This window comes from Maylandia zebra, linkage group LG23 (genome assembly GCF_041146795.1).
Source record: "Maylandia zebra isolate NMK-2024a linkage group LG23, Mzebra_GT3a, whole genome shotgun sequence".
NCBI lineage: Eukaryota > Metazoa > Chordata > Actinopteri > Cichliformes > Cichlidae > Maylandia > Maylandia zebra.
In genome coordinates this window covers 1,339,766-1,355,918 of record NC_135188.1, presented here as the reverse complement: position 1 = coordinate 1,355,918, position 16,153 = coordinate 1,339,766, and the positions used below count along the sequence as shown (strand labels likewise).

At 41.6% G+C, this 16,153-nt stretch overlaps 1 protein-coding gene across 1 annotated transcript in view; it reads right to left on the bottom strand.

The window, feature by feature from the left end:
* Positions 1 to 1,715, bottom strand: part of LOC101487144 (ceramide synthase 2) — a 13,420-nt gene extending 11,705 nt beyond the window's left edge. Inside the window, exons 1-2 of the mRNA XM_014411468.2 lie at positions 1,535 to 1,715; positions 363 to 539 (exon numbers count right to left, since the gene is read on the bottom strand). Of these exons, the coding sequence (XP_014266954.1) occupies positions 363 to 538 (176 nt within the window). The 5' untranslated portion in view covers position 539; positions 1,535 to 1,715. The remainder of the gene's footprint in view (positions 1 to 362; positions 540 to 1,534) is intronic.
* Positions 1,716 to 16,153: the final 14,438 nt, after the last annotated feature.

Genomic DNA, 16,153 nt, shown 5'->3' with positions numbered 1-16,153 from the left:
TTCTGTAGTTGCCATGTCCGAGTGTTTTCCCTCAAAAACACTCGGACACACTTTAACACAAGGCTGGAAGGAGCCTGGGGGGAGACGGGACTCTCACACAGCATGTAGCACATGAACAAAGGGAAAAGGAGGCGTTCCTCAGCAGCTTAGCAGCAAACACCCTCCAGCCAGCCACCATGACCAAAACAAGTCAAGCAGAAAATTACTTTTCCCCCACAAACAGCATCACACTGCTTCCTTCAACTAATTAGGTAAAACTGAAAAGGACAAAACTGTGCGCCACATAACTTACTGCTCTGCTGATTTCAGCCTATTTAATGACAACAGCCAAAAACCAGAGCTCGCCGTGAGCTCGGCCTCACCTCTCAAAGATATATCTGATGGCTATAAAGATCAGAGCTAGTGGCAAGGTGTAGATGAGATGCCTGGGTAGAGGGAAGTGGCCCTCTCCTTCCTTCATCTCCATGTCTTTCCAGTGATTCCCAGGAGGGATCCAGAACTCTTCCCGCCACAGCCACTCGTTCAGCAGGGCCTCCATTCTGTGGGGCACGAAAGAGGAAGAGGTGAGTACTGTCTGGCCGCACAAACACAGTTTACCAGAACGGGAAGTGGATTCAAATTAATGACAAAGAGGACAAGAGGAAACTGTTTGCTCACGCACAGAAATGATGGAAAAGAACAACTGCACAGTGTCATCGCTGCTACTGCATCAGCTCACATGGCAACATGTTTCGATTACATGATCAATGACGGTGATTTCACCTCTTTACATCTAGTTTATCAGCAGTGCAGTGTTTCCCCCAGAAAATATTCACAAAACATTTTTAAGCAATAAATGAAAAAGCACAGCAGCAAATACGACACCTTCAAATGAATTTGAATTATTTCCTGTTTCAGGCTTTAACAGGTTACATCTCCTGTTAAATGTAACCACAGAGGCGCAGCAGCTGCCGCCTGTCACAAACATGAATCAGATGCAAACCCGCTTGTTCCTGACTCAATGGGACAATCAGCTTATCAGCCTTTCAGAAAAGACACCTCGTGTTCAGGTCCAAACACCTGAGCAGCGCATCGATATTATCAGCAGACGTGTCTGTGCCTGCTTTTCAGCAAAATCTGCGCAGCGCAGCCTTCATGCGTTCAAGTCTCTGTCTGCACACACACACACACACACACACACACACACACTGTATGCTGTAAGCTCACTACTGTTATTCCCTGTAAACGGTTTGCACGGTCTGGGTTTAAAAGCTGCTGAGATCCAATCGATCCGCGTATCGATCAGGTCGTAGCTGTTGAAGAAACGTGAGCGCAGATGTGAAAGCCTGCGCAGTCAGATGACCAGACAGACCGTAACCACTGTGCGCCGACTGCACGGCGAGTGCGCCAGATTAAAACGCGCAATAATTGATCCATCAGCTGTTATTCGCGGAAGCACAGCAAACCCACGGGTCCATCAACCATTCAACAAACCACGCAGAGAGCTTCGAAACAGCGTATCTAACACACCGCAGAGAGGAGATGTTGTGCTCACCTGTCCGCGATCCTGTGATGGGAGATGGAAAGCGAGGCAACAGCGGCAATTTAGAGAGGAGGGGCGTGTGGACGCACCCGCTCCTACCAGCGAGGGCGGAGAGCGGGCGTGTGCTGTCATCATCATTCTCTGCTCTGGATCTTGCGCCACAACACGAGGATCGTAGTATTTTCTCACCAGCCAAAATCTGCTCAGCCATTCACGGGGACAATGCCACGTGCTGCCGACAGGGGGCGAGAGGAGACGCGTTCAAATGAGATTTTCTGCTCGGGTTGTAATTTCACTTCTGTTTATTTTGGGGGGTTTCCAACGTATCGCAATTTTGGTGGTTAAACATGAGGCCCGGGGGCCAAAATGGGCCAGGAATAACTTCAGTTCGGCCTCTTAGAAAAATATGAAGGAGGGCAAAATATGGCTTAACTGTATTTTTTCAAAATAGGTTTTACAGCTTTTCCTGCCGACAGAGATCCCCCCCCACACACACACACTTTGGTGTATACTACACCAAAGCACTAGAGCGACAGTTTAATAATTAAATGACAGAAACCATTTTTTATTGTCTGCGACAGTTTGGCTAACATTTTCATCAATCAAACAAAAGTTTCTATTTTTTAAATATGGGACAGTCTGGACGCTAATTTTACACAGTTATCATGCAGAAAACTGAGATTTAAAAAAATGATATTAGGGTAACTTTTGGATGTCCAGTTAAACGTTTTTACACTAGCAGAAAGAGTTTCAGTGGTATGTGTAAAATTAATTTAACGTTCCTGGTCTAAATGTTTCATGAAGCAAATAGAAAATATTAAATTAAAGGGATTTTCTGATTGTTCTGGAGACGTCTAGACAATAAGAGGCCCAATGAGAGCTAATATCTTCATGTTTTTTCATGTATGATTGTATGTGGCTAACACATCTGCAAATGAAATCTTTACAGTTAAATATTATGAGCGCAGCTTTTAAAAGAGATTACTCGTGACCTCAGGATGCACTGTCACACAGTTTTACGAGTGATGTTAAAGATTATGTGCTCGTTATCAGCAGACAGGAAACCAGAAGCAAAGCAGAGAAAGAAATGCGACACATCCTGTCACTGTAAAATCTTATCAACCTGTGTGTTACACCAGAGAGCTGATAAGCTTTATGAGCATGATCACATGATGTTGCCTTTCATTCCAGTCATATTTCAACAGCACTATGAATGAAAGAGAAATGCATGATGGGAAGAGCCCCACCCAGCAGTGCTTTATAACATACAAAGCTTTATTTTCTACTTAGTCACTGGGTCAAGGTCATTGAATTCAGTGAAAGCCAGTTAATTTATTTTGACATCTAAATATGTCACAAAACTTGCTTTTCTGCTTCTCACCCAGATAAAAAGTGATTATATAACTGGCTGGATACCAACAATGAGAACCTGCACAGGTGCCCGATCACATGTCGAAGATGATTTTGTTCTCTTTATTTGGAGCTGTGAACTAATTCAGTGTATCAGGTAATGCAAGAGATTCATTACATGCTATAGTAAAAGTGTGCGGTCTGTTAACATAAAACACAGTTCATGTGGTGTTGGAAAACCATTTACAGTAAAATAAACACATCTCCAAAAGTTGATTCTGTTCATCTGGACGTCTTCAGTGGGAGAAACGTTTGGTCACTCATCCAGGTGACGTCTTCAGTCTCAGCTGACTGCAGGTTTCAATCTTATAAACAGGACAAACTGAGCTTTTTGAACACAACTTTATGGATTTATTGAGCAGTTTTCTCACGAGGACCCAGTTTAGTCAGTGTACTGTTAGTGTGTGTGTGTGTTTGTGTGTGTTTATGTGGGGCGACTGTGGCTCAGGGGGTTGGGAATCGCCGGTAAGACAGATGGTGCGATATGGCAGCCTCGCCTCTGTCAGTCTGCCCCAGGGCAGCTGTGGCTGCAACCCTAGCTGCCTCCACCAGTGTATGAATGTGAGAGTGAATGAATAGTGGCATTGTAAAGCGCTTTGAGGGCTATATAAATGCAATCCATTATTGTTACTTATGTGTGTGTGGAACACTGGCGTTCAAATAAGCATCACAGTGAGTTTGTTTCCTATTTTAAAGCCAATCACAACATGAGATGCACAAACACGTCACACTGAGACAAATATTAGAATAACTGAGTTTTTCCCCATTAAAACGTCTTTAATAATGTATCCAAGCACATGTTGAGAAACTCTGAATGTCTGCCGTAGTTTCAGGTGCTCTCAGCAGTTCTGTACTGACCTTGTAGCCTTATTGTGTTACATTATTAAATTCTGTCCTGTTAACCATCCTCTCCTGTCCTCAGGGAGGAAAGCTCTCTATGCTCTTTACCTTCTGCATGGTTGGTTTTTGGATTCTTTCCCTTTTTGAACCCTGAGCAATCACGACGGGATTACATCACAACTTTAATTTAGAAAAAGACTGCTAGTATAAAGGTGAGCAGTTTTCTTTATGCACTGTGACCCTGAACCGTTCTCGTCATTGCCAGGTGTGTCTGTATGTGAGAACATAAGTGTTAGATATCAAGCAGACTTTATCCAGGGTGCACAAAGTCTATATGTTGTTTGACGATGTCCTGGTAATTGTCCAGTGAAATGACGATGGATCATTGGTTGGCATGTATCCTGTTCCTGTGTGCTCCATCCTAAACTAAACACAATATTTCAGAAGTGAGAACCTGTCGAGGACCTCCTGCTGAGTACTGCTTAGTAAGAATATGTCACCATGCCTGGATTTACAGAGTCATGTTAGCTACTAGTTATTTTTACTTTAACCTCAGGTTATTTACACCAAATAGCCTTTTCCCCCCTTTTTTGGCCATTTAATCTTATCAGCGCTAAAGAATCTGTAACTACAGTGTTACGTCCCCCCCACCATGGCGGAGGCAAAGGTAAGAAGGAGACAGCAACACTGGACAACCACAATCAATGAAGGAGGAAGACCACAGAAGAGTTAAGTATCAGGCAGGATTTATTGGTTGCTTGCCTGGATAGTCAAACTTAACAACAGAAAAGAGGTGGGGGAGGAGGACTGGGCGGTTGATCCAAATCAAAGAAATTAATAAAACAAAAAGAGGTCGATAGCTTCCAGGGCCTAACCTAATTGAAAGAAAAATGCAAAACAAAAGGCCTACCTAGCTACTCGACAAAAGGTCAGTGAAAACATACAAGAGTGGCATCGATCGCATAACCTAGTGTGACTAACAGAGTAAAATCTACAACCAGTGTACAGGGTACCCCAGCTTACCTGTCCAGCCTCCCACCACACACAATATAAAGACGCCTGTTCGCAAATGTTTGTCAAAGCAGAAGCCAGCAGCCCCAGCTGGCCAGGGAGCGGCTCATTTGTAGTGTTCTTTGGAGTGTGATTGGCCAACTGAGCCCAGACCAGCCAATAGACACCTGCCAATCAACTTTGAACTGGCCAATCAGTGGAGGCCTGACGCCTGAAAGATAAATAGAACACAAAACAGAGCACAAAAGCAAAGCCACACCCCTTGGCACGTAACAAAAGTGTAGAGATACATGAGCACAGTGGTGGTTTATAGAGGGAAATGGGAAAATGGGTGGGTGGGACTGTGTTATCGGTGCGTGTATGCGTTCAGGGTCTTTGTCTGTGGGTGTTTGTGCTGATGCCCTGTAGCGCCTCCCTGAGGAAGCAGGCTGAACAAGTTGAATAAGACCAGCCATTTTAGCAATCACCTGGTGACAGTGGGAAGGAAAAACTCCTTTTTAATAGGCAGAAACCTCCAGCAGAGCCACGCTCAGAGAGGGGAAACCATCTGTTGTGAACGGTTGTGGGTGATAAACCTCAATAAAAAAGATTCAAATATGAAAGGTCCCTTTTTTGATGTTGCCTAAAGCTTAGGAGATAGTTCCAGTTTACTATCTAACACAGCTGACAAGTTGTGTCTGCGAGGAAGCAAAAAGGTTGTGTGAGAGAAACAGTGGTTACTAGATGTAACTCAGGTTCAAGGGACGTGCCCCTTTAGCCTTCATCACTGACTGGTGTCCAGTGACTTTAGACTTTAGAGCTTTTATTGTTCGGTTTCTTGCACACTGAAATTGGGTAGCAGGACCACAAAGGTGCAAAAGTAAAGAAAACAATCTACAAAGCAAAATATATGTATCCATATATGTGAGTAAACTGTAGACATGGTGTATGAAACACTGAAACAGAAACGTTGTTGGGCTGTATACAAGGGCAGTTATATAATATATTAAATAAATGAATAATGGTGAAGGAGCTATGGTGGATGGTAATTCACTGAGAACAAAATATTGCACCGAACAAGGAAAGACTGAGATATAGCACATAGCAGTTGATCAATAACAGCGTCAGAGTGGTTGTATGGGAGAAGTGTGCTCACACAGAGGTCTGACAGCTCACAGGAAGAAGCTGATCTTTAGTCTGCTGGTTTGCACCTGATGGATCTGAACCTTATCCAGAGGGCAGGATGTTGAATAGATGATGGTGTTCATCACCAACCCTTTACTCCACCCTTGAATATCAGCATGCAAAAGCCCTCGAGATGACTGGAACATATAATGTTTGCTTTGGTTACCATTTTAGTTTAGCATTAGCATTAGCACTACAGGTGTCAGGTATGTCAAAGGTAAAATCACCCAGGCAACAAATCAAATCACTTTTATTGTCACATCACATGTGCAGGTACATTGGTACAGCACATGTGAGTGAAATTCTTGTGTGCGAGCTTCACAAGCAACAGAGTTGTGCAAAATACAATAATGTAAACAAGCAAAATACAAGAATGGCTACATCTGAAACTAATAAATATATGTACAATATATAATAGTATATGCATTTCTGGATGTGTATACTAAATGTTTTTCTACGTGTGTGTGTGTGTGTGTGTGTGTGTACACATATTTTACAAATTAAATAGAGTAAACAATAAATAAAATATATAAAATATACAGAGTTGAATATGTGCAAAACAGTGGCATTACTGTACAGTATGGAGTGCATAATGTTAAAGTTCCAGCAGTGAAGCTGAGGTGTCTATGACGTGTTCAGCAGTCTGATGGCCTGGTGGAAGAAGCTGTCTCTCAGTCTGCTGGTTCGGGACCGGATGCTGCAGAACCTCCTTCCTGATGGAAGCAGTCTTTTAGGAACGCAACCCCTGATCTGTGAACACCAAATAAGAGAGAATTCACTACAGTGTCACAGGTGTTCACTCACCTGCCTTCACAAGCCTGTGAGCTGATTGGCAGATGGCAGTTTCCTTTTAATTTTTTCAAAGTGCCATTAGGTTATATATACTGTGTTTTGGACAAATGAGTAGTCAATCCTTTACTTCATGAAGGTCATTCATCAATCACACATGTAATTTTCTTAAACATGGTGATTTGATGTTGTATAATTACCTGATGAAAAAAGTTTGGAAAGCTCAAATCTGAATGTTCCTCACAAAAACATTCAAAAACGAACAACACAGCAGAAACACAGAGTACAACACGTGTGTGTCAGTGTGCTGCACAGATAAATCTCAGGTTAAAAAGAGAGAAAACAACAGGCTCTGCATGCAGGACTCAGTCTGAACACCAGGTATTTCTGCACCTGTATTATTACAGCGAACGAGTGACACACGCTTATGTTGCTGTGCACACACACCTGCATCAGCTGATGATGGTGTTACCTGAAGACTTAAAGAAAGAATCCAGTCACAGTTAACCTTAAGATGGACGGTTACCTTGAAAACGTGTATTAGAGTTCATATAAAACCATTTAAGTGAGACATTTACTCAAAATGCAGAAAAGTGAGTCCCACGCTCGTCTCGGGTAAAAAAGTGTGACAAGAGTCATGGTGGGAACCTTTGAACAGCAATCTTATAACACTTCGAGTATTGAACATGAAGGAGAAGTTCTAAGTTGTGCCTCCTTTTGTCTTGGCCAACAAAAACACAGGCAGGGAGGTGGGGAATGTGGACAGGAAGCTGCAGGAAGCTACACAGCAGCAGCTCTGAGGCTGGCTGAGCTGGAAGTGAGCGGCGTCCTCCAAGAAACACAGACAGCGTCCCACAGATGTCAAATAAACCCATATTCACATCTCATCTAAACCCATTCAGTGTTTGTCCAGACACACGAGCATGCATGGATGCTTGTGCTGCATGTTTAACATTTTTCTTCTCTTCTCTTGTTTTTCTTGGTTAAACACACTCATGCTCGTACATTTAGCTTTGTCCCCTGGTCTCTGTCGGTCCCTTGTTTTGTCAGCACACCAAGACTTCTGTTCTGGAAGATTTCTTCCCTTTCTTTGTTTCCACTCTTTGTTTGTTTTATTATTCATTTATGTTTTTCTCAATTTTGCTTTCTATTAATTTCTCTCTTCAAACATTCTTTGTGCTCTCTGCTGTTGTTTTTATTGTTTTGCATTAGTTAATCTCAGAGTGAGACCAGTGAACTTTGCAGCTCTAAGAGCGAGTCTTCGCTCACTCAGTCTGTCAGAGGCGCAGTTAAAGCAACCGCTGCAGGCTTTCAGTAAAAACGGTGCTGCTGGAGTGATTGGAAGTCTCCTGACTGTTTGACCTCATTCAGCACTGACACAGAGGCTGCTGTGCTCCTGCAGGGGGCACCAAACATCGCAGGTTAAGTAGAGCAGCATTGGACAGGACGTCGCGCACACTGTGTTTTAAGCATTGCTGCTTTATGATAACTGTGCTTACTTAAAAAGGCATAATAATACAATTTTAAAATGAAAGAACAGATCTGAAGTATTAATCATTTTAAAGAGTATTTGTGCTTCAGTTTATAGCAGTGCCACTCCAGCAGAGGGTTGGAGTCAGAGAAAATATTATGTGCAGTTGTTTAACCCACAGAAGCGTCTAACCTTTAATTATTGAGACACACAGAGTGTAAACTGGATAAACATACTTTGTGTTAACAAGTTCTGCAGAACTAAAAGTGCATCGAAGCACATTTTCTCCAGAAATCACCAGTTACTGCTGTAATAGTTGTATATAAAAGACTTTACTCTGCTTTTCTTTAAATGAGAAGTGGAATAGAGGCACAGGCATCAAAAACAAGCTGCATTTAACCCTTGTAATGTCCTCGGGATTTCCATACACCAAAAAAATGACCCCAGGACAACACAAGGGTAAAAAATGTCCTTGTATATTTTATTTTAAACAAAAGACAAATTATCCTCCAATTAGTTTCTGAAAATAAGTCTCCAAGCCATGACCAATAACTGTAAAGGTCACGGTTATTTTCAGGAGAATAATGACAGCATCGTTGCTCTTAATGGATTTCCCCTGTGGAGGCAACAATAGAGAAAGAAAAGTGTAACCCGGCCAGCAGCAGCACGATTACGTGTGCCTGTGCACAGACATGTGCTCGCGTGCTTGGAAAAAGGTACATTTCCATCCTTCAAGGGGACCTGGAGAGGTAAACATCATTAGTCTTTGAGACGTTTGATGGTCCAGCATAAAGCCACAAAGCAGCTCTCACCCACCTGTTTACAGACTTAATTAACAGGCAAACTTCAAGCTAGATGGAGGCTATGTCATCAGTGGAACCAGGCTGGGGGTCATGCTCTCATAGCTTCACTCTGGAAGAATTTAAGAGACCTTAAAGTCATAAAATATAACCTCCCAGAGAAGCAACCTACGCTGAGTATTGGCAGCATTAACAGTAACAGAACTTATTGGTCTTCTAATCAGAAAAGCTGAGGAGGCAAGCAGACCACGAGACAACGCGTACACGTTTGATTATGTTTCGTTTAGTTAGCAAAAGGTCAAAAGGTCCATTTTTATCTTTTTATCCACAGTAAGTGGAAACAGTCTCACTCGCTGTCACCGTGAAGGCTGATAGAAACAATGGCATTAATCAAAGGTGATTCTTATTTATATGAACCATTTTTCATAAAGGATTAAAGAGGACATGAAGAGAAAGGGCACTCTGAAATTAAACTATAGTTACATTATCAGGTTAACGAGGGAAATGTAATCAACATGTCTTTGCAGGAGGAGGAATTACTCTGTGCGAGGAAGCATGGCCTTTCTTTGGCTGCCGTCATAAAAAGTCTATTTTGAAGCTTTAGTTTGATGAATGTGACGGTCCCGCGTCTGTGACTCAGTGTTTTGAGTTTGTGGTTTCACTTTGGTTCTTGTTGTTTGTTATATTTCACTTTGTTTATTTCTCGGCTTCACTTTACTTCTATTTGAATTCTGGTTTCTTTGATCTTCTATGTGGTGTTTGAGTGTGTTAGGCTCTCGTGTAAGTGTTAGTCAGCGACTTCCTTCTGCTGTTTTTGCAGTCCTGTGTCTCTTCTGTTGTGTATTTAGTTGTATTCCTTGCCTGTGTCGTTACCTGGATTCTGTTCACCTGTGCCCAGCAGCGCTCGTGTCCTCTAACTGCCCTGTTGTGTAGATATAGTTGTGTCTTCCTCTGAGTCCTTGTCATAGTTTCCTTTCGTTGTTTTTCTGCCTGCATTGCTAATTTAAATGTTGTTTCAGTCTGACTCTGGGTCCTTTTCCTGTAATTTCTTAATTTTAGTGGTTAAAAAACTGTTAATCAGAGAAATCTGATAAATTAATAAATTTATGAGTAAATCAAAATGCTTAAAATGTTTCTGTGGCCCAAAGAAGATTTAACAAAGCCTTTAGTCTTCGAGGTGATCCATGTCTATCATCGTTTGCTGTGTCAAATTCTCCCATTGATTTCAATGCAAAGTGTTTGGAGTATTTCTTTGTTACCTTTTTAAAACAGAACATTTCGTACAAACACACAAATGCACACAGACACTGGACATTCATTAAATAAAAATGCATATTAACATAAATTTACTACAACAGTCAAAATAGGACTTAATGGGGAAAAAAGATTTGCATTAAAAAAAGAAGTTCTCCTACTTTAACGATTCGTTCGTCTCTCCACATCACTGCAGCGCAAAAGCTCTCTCAGCCAAGTTTCAGTGATTATGCAGCTGCACTTTTACAAAATAACCATCAAATAACCGTCTCGGGCTGAAGCAGTCTGCTGTCCAAACGTCTGCTCCGTCTTGATCTTACCTAAAAGTCTTTTGAAGATATTCCAAGAACACAGAGTTTAAGACCAAAAGGGATTTTTCATATTTAGTGTTTCTGACAAACATTTGAAATCTTTCCAAAAGTTCTGGATGTCTGGATATTCCCACAGCCAATGAAACAAAGCACCCTTTTCATTCAGGCATTTAGTGCACACATCTGACTTTTGTTGCCATGATGCCAGGTCTCTCTTGGAAATGAGATTTTTAATCTCAATGAGATTTTTACCTGGATAAATAAAGGACTAATAACATCTGAAACACTGGCAGAGACATGATGGGAGTTAAGTGCGTTCTCGTCAGCCACTTACTCTGAAGCTTAGTTTAGTTTTCTCAGTATTTAACTCATCCTGTAATCATTCATCAACATCTTTGTAGTGTTCCTCATGTACCACTTTATAGAAAGGCGGTGACATTTACACTGACAGCGCTGTGAACTCGTCAGTAACATTTGCAACTTACATTGTAGCAAAGCAACATTTTCTTTATTTTTCAAAACTAAACACAAAAATCAAACAGGCTAATGTTCAAACACGGTTTCACTGTTGTTCATGCAGCTTCAGAGGACGTGTCGCATGTCTCATCGTGGTGCTACATGCACTCATAAAAACAACAGAGATCAGTGGAATAACTGAACACATCTGACTGATGACATACACAGTAAATCACAACACGACCTCCTTTGAAAGAAAAGCAACAATTCTGAAATCAGCTCTGTCACGTGGACTTGGCCACACTCTCTCATCCATGTCAGAACAAATGTTCTCACTTGCCAAACATCTTGGAAAGAACCTTCAGGCGTGACGAATCCAGCCGGACTCTGGTCTGCTGTGATGTCCCTGCATGCCTCATCCACGGCCCGGAGAAGGGTCACGTGTTGATGCGGACGCCTACCATACACGTTCCACCTCAATGTGGAGAAAATTCCTCAATAAGGTCGAGGACAGCAGGAGCATCAGGGCGACTACACAGCAGCAGAGTGTGGATGGCTCTGAAACCATTGCCTGCACCAGCTGAGATTGGTGGGACATGAAAATGTCCCATTTAACAAGACGCACTGTGTTTCTAATGTAGCCGCACACGGTGATGTGTTGGGTACTTCCTCTTCCTGCTCCATGTTACAGTACTGCTACGTTGCTATGGAAACCACTCAATAATACTTGCGGCTGAAATGAATCATCAGTAACAAACTGGTGTGAGTGGATCTGAAATTTCCATGACCAAAAATGAAGTTAACATCAGCCAACATCTGAAGTGTAATATGTAAATAGTTTTTGGAAATGGTAACGCTTTGATGCTGAGTTGGATCTTTGACTTAGCTTCATGTTATCCGAGAAACTGGAAACCTGGTTCTGAAGCTAACGTAGGAAACAATTCTTACTACGGTACAACCAGTCCTGCAGCAGCTCTAAAACGTCTGGAAAGAGAAAACCAGGTGAAGCCGAGCTGCCAAATCATTGCTATCAGCCTTTGGCCCTCAGCTAGGACTACACCTGATGACCTGCTATTATGCAAACCTGCTGTTTAGCTACTTTTGTGCGGGCTAAAGGTCACAGACATTCTCATGTATACATGTGTTTTGTGGCATTCCTCTGAGCTGTGTTTTATTTCTTCAGCTCCTCTGGTTCGTCCTATCACTGCCCAGTCTCGACAGTTATGTATATAATAATAATAATAATAATAATAATAATAATAATAATAATAATAATAATAATGATGATAATAATAATAATAATGATAATAATAATAATAATAATGATGATAATAATAATAATAATGATGATGATAATAATAATAATAATAATAATAATAATGATAATAATAATAATAATAATAATAATAATGATAATAATAATAATAATAATAATAATGATGATAATAATAATAATAATAATGATGATGATAATAATAATAATAATGATGATGATGATGATGATAATAATAATAATGATGATGATGATGATGATGATAATAATAATAATGATAATAATAATGATGATGATGATGATGATGATGATGATGATAATAATAATAATGATGATATAATAATAATGATGATGATGATGATGATGATGATGATAATAATAATAATGATAATAATAATAATGATGATGATGATGATGATGATAATAATAATAATGATAATAATAATAATGATGATGATGATGATGATGATGATGATAATAATAATGATAATAATAATAATGATAATAATAATAATGATGATGATGATGATGATGATAATAATAATAATGATAATAATAATAATGATGATGATGATGATGATGATGATGATGATAATAATAATAATGATAATAATAATAATGATAATAATAATAATGATGATGATGATGATGATGATGATAATAATAATAATGATAATAATAATAATGATGATGATGATGATGATGATGATGATAATAATAATAATGATAATAATAATAATGATGATGATGATGATGATAATAATAATAATGATAATAATAATAATGATGATGATGATGATGATGATGATGATGATGATAATAATAATAATAATAATAATAATAATACTTGGGGGATTTGGAGAGAGAGACTGATTCAGAGAAAATAAACAATCTTCTGAATTTCTTTGGTTCTGCACAAACACATCCACTCGTGCTCGTTCAAACGTGGCCATCTGATGGTCCAAACAACACAAGGGGGAGAATGACGTCACTACGCCATGTTTCACTAAAACACATGAAAGGACATCGACCTCTCAGCACCACTTTGCAAAGTTTGAAGCAGATCACAGAGTTGTCCAGGAAAGCAGTTCTTTGATTTAGCAGAGGAACCGGTCAGTAGGAAAGATCCACGGAGAAGAAGGGAATTAGAATAACAGCTACGGACAGAAATACATGTAAGTGCAAAGAATCAGTCTTATTCTCCAAGACTCGATTTGCTGACAAAAGCAAACTGATTCTGTTGATAGGAGGACGACAGCCTGCTGTTCCTACTGAGAGCATCACGCTGTCATGAACACACCGGCTGGTCTCACTGCTGTTGGATGAATCCACGTGCTTTTAGCAGGACAATCGTAGAAAGCCTCTACAGGTTATTGGTTTTTAAATGTAGAAGATTTCCTCACACAATTGTTGGGTTTTTCTGTGTTTTTCATATTTACAGCAATCGTTTTAATATTTGGAAACCAGAAAAGCTCCGATCTGGAAAATCTTGGCTCCAGAAGATGCTCCGATTTCATCCCCGCTCATCATATTAAGTATACACACATTGTTCTTTTTAGGCCTGATTCCCACATGACCTTAATTTTGTTTGTATTTTGCCAAAAGTTTAAAATACAAACGCAGCCTCATTGATCATAAATTTTGCAAATCCTTCCAGAATTCACGCTCCCTTTGACAACCTCCACTTAGTCCTTCACAATGAATCTCGCGAGCCTTACTTCATCCCAGCTGCCCTCAGCCTCGTCCTTTGGCTTCACAGGTCAGGACGTGCACAGCTGCCTATCTGCACCTCAGCTTTCATTGTCTTCCGCTGACATCACAGAATTACTCACGGCGCACGTCTTTCATCATCATTTCAGTAATGATTATCATTATCATACTGCCATTAAGTTCTCTGTAACTGCATCATATTTGGCTGGCTTCTTTCCCATCTTTAAGAAAAGGGATCACAGGAGGAGAGGAAAAAATGAAGGTTTGGGAGGCACAGAGGGATGTAGGGTGGAGGAGGAAGGAGAGGTGCCGGGGTTGGAAAACAATGTTCAAGTCGGAGCAACATATGCTGCTGTGGTCATATGTTACTTGGCCTTATTATCATGTAAATACTAATCAGATTTATTATCATCTGATTGTTGGCTCCCAGCAGACAAACACCAGTCCCAGTCTTTTTATGCGTGCTTTTATTGCCAGCTGCTACTTTGATTCTTTCCCCACCACCTCACTTTTGCCCTTTTGAGCTCTGAAGTTGTTTGAAGACATTACACACCACGTCTGCCACATGACCTCACGTCACAAGCTCTTTGTACAAGCAGGTAATGAGTGTGCTGTCTGAGCAGACCGGCCCCTCGGCGAGGCAGGAATGGTCGCCCCGGAGCAACGACGCTTATCATCGGGAACAACAGCCTGGAATGTGTCGGCACGGTTACAAACCTCCTTGTTTTCATAGCGCTGCTGTATGTTGGCGAGTGGGTGGGTCTCTGTGAGCTAAATGTTCATTGTTTCCTGCACATGCTGAACATACACTCACCAGACACTTTATTAGGTACAGCGTGCTATTGCCAGCCACAGCTGACCTCCTTCTGCTGTCATTGGACTGAGATCTGTAAGAAGTCAGTGTCATGTCGGAGAAACCAGTTTGTGAAACGGTGCATTACTCACCTACACTCAGGTAGGCCGTGGTAATGATGAGTGATTCAATGATGCTCAGTAGAAGGGAACAAAGTGTGCTCATCCCCCATCCCATTACGCCACCAGGCAGGATGGATCCCTGCTTTCATGGTGTTTATGCCAAATCCGGACACCTCCATCCAAATGTTGCAGCAGATTCGCCTTTTCCAGTCTTCTATAGTCAGCTTTGGTGAGGCGGTGCAAATCGTAGCCTCAGTTCCTGCCCTTAGCTGCACCTGCTGTGATCTTCTGCTGTGGCTCTTTTGCAAACCGTGTTTAAAGTGATCGAGTGAAGCAGTTTGACCATTCTTCTCTGACCTCTGACCTCTAGCATTAACAATGCATTTTCAGTCAGAAAACTGCCATGCAATGCATATTTCCCCCTTCTCAGCGTATTCTCTGTAAACCTTTAAGATGATTATGTGGGAAGGTCCCAGCAGAGCGCCGGTGAGGTCGGCTGCCGTCACGACTGCTCCGACCACTTTTTCTTTGTCTTTGTTTTTTAAGTTAGTTTTCAGCGTTTCTAAATCGGCAAAATCATCACCATTGGGTACATTAGGTATGACAGTGACACTCTTGTTTCTATTGGTTTACAATGTACTCACAATTCGAAGTTTTTAACTCCGGATCCGAGCTGGCCGAGTGAGATCTCGAGGGAGAACAAAGGGAAGCGGCGGCGGCCTAGAGGGAAGCGAGCCGGCGTCAGGAACAGGCTGAGAGCTCGTGCACACCGCACACCTCTGCCTAGCATCCTGCTCGCCAACGTCCAGTCACTGGAGAACAAGCTTGACGACCTCAGGGCCAGGATAAAGTTCCAGAGAGACATTGGACTGCAATCTCCTCTGCTTCACCGAGACATGGCTGAACCCAGCGGTGCCGGACCACGCCATCCAGCCGGCCGAGTTCTTCTCGGTTCACCGCATGGACAGGACACGGGACTCGGGGAAGTCAAGGGGAGGCGGCGTGTGTTTAATGGTGAACAACAACTGGTGCAACAGTGCGAACGTTGTTCCTCTCACACGCTCCTGCACACCAAATCTGGAACTACTGTCCATCATGTGCCGTCCTTTTTATCTACCTCGGGAATTTACATCGGTCATTGTAAGTGCCGTTTATATTCCACCACAAGCGGACACGGTCACCGCCTTATGCGAGCTGCATGAGGCACTCACACAGCACCAGACACAA